Source organism: Otolemur garnettii, unplaced genomic scaffold, assembly GCF_000181295.1.
Source record: "Otolemur garnettii isolate 467f Iridium unplaced genomic scaffold, OtoGar3 scaffold00058, whole genome shotgun sequence".
NCBI classification, from domain to species: Eukaryota; Metazoa; Chordata; class Mammalia; order Primates; family Galagidae; genus Otolemur; species Otolemur garnettii.
The window spans coordinates 6,060,256-6,066,137 of NW_003852453.1; the positions used below are offsets into that span (position 1 = coordinate 6,060,256).

General features: G+C 38.2%; 1 protein-coding gene across 4 annotated transcripts in view; it reads left to right on the forward strand.

The window, feature by feature from the left end:
• RBL2 (RB transcriptional corepressor like 2) overlaps positions 1 to 5,882 on the forward strand; it is a 58,950-nt gene that overhangs the window by 4,942 nt on the left and 48,126 nt on the right. For all 4 annotated transcript variants that reach the window (XM_003792541.3, XM_023514755.1, XM_023514757.1 and 1 more), the window contains exons 2-3: positions 591 to 721; positions 3,077 to 3,277. In XM_003792541.3, coding sequence (XP_003792589.1) covers positions 591 to 721; positions 3,077 to 3,277 — 332 coding nt within the window. The remainder of the gene's footprint in view (positions 1 to 590; positions 722 to 3,076; positions 3,278 to 5,882) is intronic.

Genomic DNA, 5,882 nt, shown 5'->3' on the forward strand with positions numbered 1-5,882 from the left:
AAAAAAAAAAAAGTAAACAACAATATTATTTCAGTAACTGTGGCTATATAACAAATTACTATAAAATGTAGTGTCACATAACAAAATTTATTTTGCTGACAGATTCTGGGCAGGGCATAGTCTGGAGGTCATGTTTCTGTTTCAGAGTTACTGGTACATCACCTGGAAGCCACAGCCCAGCGAAGGGCTGGCCCAGCCGGCCCTCTGGGTCATCTCTCTTGCTGGGTGACTGAACCACTCTGTGTGCTTGCCTGGTGTGTGTTTCATACATTGGTTAAGGACTCCCAAGGCACAGCCCCTGTGAGAGAGTACCAGGTGGAATCTTTACTGCCTTTTATAATCTTTGAAATTACATAGCATTATGTCCACCTGTGCCATTGGCTGAACCAGTTAATCAAGGTAAGAGAACAGATCCCTGCCTCTCGGTGGAAGAATGTCAGTGTCACTTTGTAAGAAGAGCACAAGGGACATGGTCCTCGCTGGAAAATAATTTCCCACAAATATATGAACAACACTTTGAATTTAAACGTAAGAATTGTTTATGTCAACATGGATCATTAACTAAAAGTCAGTTTTCTTTTCTTCCACAGGGAAATGATCTTCATTGGTTAGCATGTGCCTTATATGTGGCTTGCAGAAAATCTGTTCCAACTGTGAGCAAAGGGACAGTTGAAGGAAACTATGTATCTTTAACTAGAATCCTGCGGTGTTCCGAGCAGAGGTAACTATGTTAGAGTTTGACATGTAGAGGAGGACAAATATAAAAGCTCCATAAATCGTAGTGATAATTAAGAAATCTCTTTGTTCATCATTTTCTGAGCATTTGTACCTGTGGAATGCTAAATTTAGAAGCTGAGTCATAGTTCTCCTTTATTACATCAAGTTCATATTCATTTTATTTTACTTCTTTGGTGAAAATATTTGTATTAGGGATTTGTATTTTTTGAGACAGAGTTTCACTGTCACCCTCAGAAGTGTGCCGTGACGTCACAGCTCACAGCAACCCCAAACTCTTGGGCTTAAGCAATTCTCTTGCCTCAGCCTCCCAAGTAGCTGGGACGACAGGTGTCCGCCACAACGCCTGGCTATATTGTTGTTGCAGTTGTCATTGTTGATTTTAGCTGGCCCTGGCTGGGTTCGAACCAGTCAGCCTTGGTGTATGTGGCCGATGCCCTACCCTCTGAGCTATGGGCGCTGCCTAAGCAGAGTTTACTTTTAAAGGCTATGACTTGGTGTAATATTGGGAGAAATGTAAGGAAGTATATTGGTAAATGTTAGGAGACACTCTAGATTAAAAGGGTAAATAAAAAATTATGTAGTATCAAACTTAGAACTATATGCATAAGACTTGTGTCATAATATATATGGAATGTGTAAATATTTCTTAGTTTCCTTTTTGTGGTCTAAGTGACTTATAATCAATCAGAAAGGGTCAAATAATGTTTAAAGAAGGGGGAGAAGTTTATCTATCTATGGTATAATCGAATTAATTATACTTTTGTCTTCTGGTTGAATTTTTTTATGGCTTATTAAAGAATAATAGAAAAAGGATGGTTGGCATTGGAGGAAATTAACACTGTCAGAATTTATGACCTGATGGTTAAAAAAGTCACAACAACAATAGGAAATGTAATAGTTTTGCTGTAGTCTATTTGTTAACCTGTAACTCCACCCTGAGTTATGTTTAGGCCTAAGAACAAAAGGCTTTGCGTAAAGAGTGGAGCACCTGGGGGTAGGTGTGCAGAGGCAGGTTTACATGGGGCGCAGAGTTCTGGTTTTATTTCCATTTTAAAAACCCATTTTTTAAAATCTTCAGATTATTTACTTTTCTGCCATGAGAAACTAAGTAGATTAAATAAAGAGCAGATTGGGAGAAGACATTTACCATGCGTAAAATTAACCAAGGATCAGTATCCAGTATTACAGAAAAAACTGCTAACAAACATCCACTAAATATAAGTAACCAATATGGCTTCGCAAAGGCCAAAACTCACATAGCTGATAGATGTAGGAAAAGATGTTCAACCTTACCAGTATTCAGGGAAGTTCAGTATATTAACAAAAACAAGACAGTGTTTCATTCTCATCAGATCAGGGAAATGTGGAATCTGATGGTACCAAGTTTGGTCATTATTTAGAGAAACAAGAACTCTGTATTGCTGGCGTACATTGGAGAGAGTGTAAATTGGGGCAACTACCTCACTAGGTAACTTGGTAGTATCCACTAAAATTGACCTGACTTCTGACTCCACTTCTTGGGGGTAGTTTCTAAAAAAACTCCTGCCACGTGTACAGAGATGTGTTCATAACAGCATTTTTCGTTACCATGAAAAATTAGACACAGCCTAAATTTCCATTGGTTGGAGTATGAATGCCAAAGGTCATGGCTTATTCTACTGCAGGAATGTTTTTAGCAGTTTAAAATGAATTAGATCTTATGTATCAATACTAATGAATCTCAGAAACATTGTTGCGTAAAAAAGGAAGTTGCAGAATGTTGCAGTACGACACCATTTATATAAAATGTAAAAACGTGTATGCAAAAGATATTCCCTGTTGCCTGAGGATGCATGTGATATGTACAGTATGAGAACCGGCAGGATTAAGACTAACTTTGGGGCGGTGGTTGTCTTTAGGGAAGAAGGGTGAGGAATAATTAGGAAGGAGAATAAATGGGAGCTTTGGCTGTTTCTGTAATGTTTTTAGTTTTCACAAAAATCTGAAGTAAAAAAAAAAATCTGAAGCAACCATGATAAATATTATTTAATGTTAATACTTGTAAATTTGGCATTTGGACATACGAATGTTGATTATTGTATTGTTAATTTTGTTTGTATTTTAAAATATTTTACAATTTTTAAAAAAACCTTTGGTAATCTAAAAAAAAAAAAAAGTAGATTAGGAGCATCAGAGGAATAACCCGACCTGTAAGAGATTAATCTAGAGACATAAATTGTGATCTTTATTTCAGTGTCTAAAAGTAATATAATGAGCTAATTTGGATTTACTTTTGATTGTATTTATGCCTTGTACCTTTATGTTAATTAAGAACATATCTTTTTATTTTTAATATTAGCTTAATTGAATTTTTTAATAAGATGAAGAAGTGGGAAGACATGGCAAATCTACCCCCACATTTCAGAGAACGTACTCAGAGATTAGAGAGAAACTTCACTGTTTCTGCTGTAATTTTTAAGAAATATGAACCCATTTTTCAGGATATATTTAAATATCCTCAAGAGGAGCAACCTCGTCAACAAAGAGGAAGAAAACAGCGGTACGTTTTTGTTAGCTGGGAATACAAATTTGTGCTACAGTTCTGACCTCTCAGTTTATTTTGCTGGTTTTAAGAAGTGTGATTTTTAGAAGTAATCTTTTTCACCCATAGTTTTCTTTCGGTGGTTTGTTGTTGTTCTTGTTTTGCTTTTCATCGTGTGTTAGTGATGAACAGTTTGGCTTTCATATTCCAAAATGTTTGGGATCTTTGTTTACTTTCCCTTTTAAGCTACCAAAAATGTGACTGTGCAGGTCAGATGTTAGGGACTTTCACCGATTAGCTCTCCTGGCTATAGACCACTAAATCAACCAATATGTTTTCTGTTATTGACTATATACTGTTCTCTACTATTTGACTTGTAGGTCAAACTTAATAATATATAAGACCCTTGAAATGACTTCTCTATGTAGTTGGAGGTGTATAACCAATCAAGAGAAGAGAAACTGGCCTGGCGAAGACTGGGGCAACTGAAGCTATTACGAATTTGTGCCTTTTGATTAGTTCCGTGAAATTTATAGTTTACTTTGGCTCAGTGTTTTCCATTTGAGTTACAGGATACAAACTTTCCTCCTCTATCATGAAGCGCTTTCCATAAAATAGGACAGAAATTTATTCTTAAAGTGTTGGCAAGAAAAGTAGGGGGGAAGGAGTTATCATCTGACTAGACGGAATAATGTTTGCTTCTCTTTAAATATAAAAGTTCTCCCAAATAGTGAAGGATGTCTACAGTAAGCGTAAACTTTTAAAAATAAAACAATGTACATTTTCATATAGGTGACACCACTGATATAGAGGCAGCTAGCCTTGTTTGCTTACAGTTTGGGAGAATTAACTTTATAATTAAGTATTCTAACGTTTGGATAGAAGCTTTGCTCTGAGTTTGAATGAGGCCAGTGTGATGGTTTATAGAAAGATAAAGAATACACAGTGGCCAAGCATGGGGGCTCACACCTGTAATTCTCGCACTCTGGAAGGCCAAGGCACTGGATCCCTTGGGCTCAAGGGAGTGCGAGACCAGCCTGACCAAGAGCAAGACCCCATTTCTATTTCCCGGGCATTGTGCTGAGCGCCTATAGTCCCATCTTCTCAGGAGGCTGAAGCAAGAGGCTTGCACTAACCCAAGAGTTTGAGGTTGCTGTGAGCTGTGACGCCAGGGCATTCTATTCAGGGTGACAGAGTGAGATGCTGTCTTAAAAAAAAAAAAAAGAATACATAGTTATCAATTATCTTCTTTCTTTGGAGTATCTAGAAATGACTTCAGATTGTACTTATTTTGATATTTGTTAGGGTATATGCTATCTAATTCTAATTAAGAAAACTGGAGAATCACTTTATTAAAACAATATCCATTTATGCCACTTTGTTTTCCTTTCCTTTCTATTTTTCTTTTTTCTTTTTTCTGGTGAGATAGCACCTTCTCTGTTGCCTTGGGGTTGAGTACCATGACATCTTATCTCACAGAAACCTCTAATTCAGGCTCAAGTGATCCTCTTGCCTCAGTCTCCAAAGCAGCTGCGACCACAGGTGCTGCCACAATGCCCAGCTAGTTTTTCTATTTTTAGTAGAGACGGGGGTCTTGCTCTTGCTCAGGCTGGTCTTGAACTTGAGCTCAGGGGCTCGATCTGCCTCAGCCTCCCACAGTGCTGGGATTACAGGTGTGAGCCACTGCACTTGGCCTACTTTGTATCAGCTCTTGCTTTGTAACACTTTCCTTAGCTCTTTCTGCTACTAATGTGTAACACTTTCTGAGCATTTACTATGGGGCAGGGACTTTTTTAAACATATATTACTTCATGTAATCCCTATGATAAAATTTATGATGCTTTCGTCACAGATTGGAAAAATAAGCCCCTAAGAGGTTGAGTAATTTGGCCAAGGTCACATAAGCAGTAAGTGTGGCGCTGTTATTGACACTAAGGTGGCGTGATCGCAGAACCCGTGTAGCTTTACCGTGACTCTGTACTGCATCTCACATACAGGATTGTTTGAAAGTTCATCACTAACGAGCGCTTATCTACAGAATGTACTTTGTCAGGGTCATGTAGGGCGCAGGTGTTTATTTCTTTTTTAATTTCAGAATGTTAGGGGGTCCACATGTTTTGTTTCTCCGCTTTGCTTTTGTACAGATTGAGTCGGAGTCGTAAATGTGCCCTTCACTAAGACAGTGCCCTGGACAGGTGTGAATTTCCCAGTCTCCATCTCCCCCCAATTTGATTTTCATTGAGATTCAGGTGTTTCCTGTTGGTTTAACCCACAGTCTCTGTCTTTTGAGAGCTTACAGAGTAATTAGAGGGATGAGGCAAGTATGGAGATTTCAGTCTCTACGATGCAGAATGTTAATAAAAGTCACGTGAGTACAATAGGGACCAGCCATGTAGGACTTCTGAGGAGACGTATGTCTGATATCACTCGGATGAGTCAGTCAGCTAAGGTTATGTGGAACAAGTAGAAATTGGTCTTGAAAGATGGGTAGGATTTAGTAGGTGAATTCGGAAATACAGGGTCTTCTGGGCACAGGAAATAAGAATAGACATAAAAGCACCAAACAAGAGGAAATTTGGGAGGGGATAGATTAGTTGAGTTTTTCCGAGTTCTCCAGTTTTTT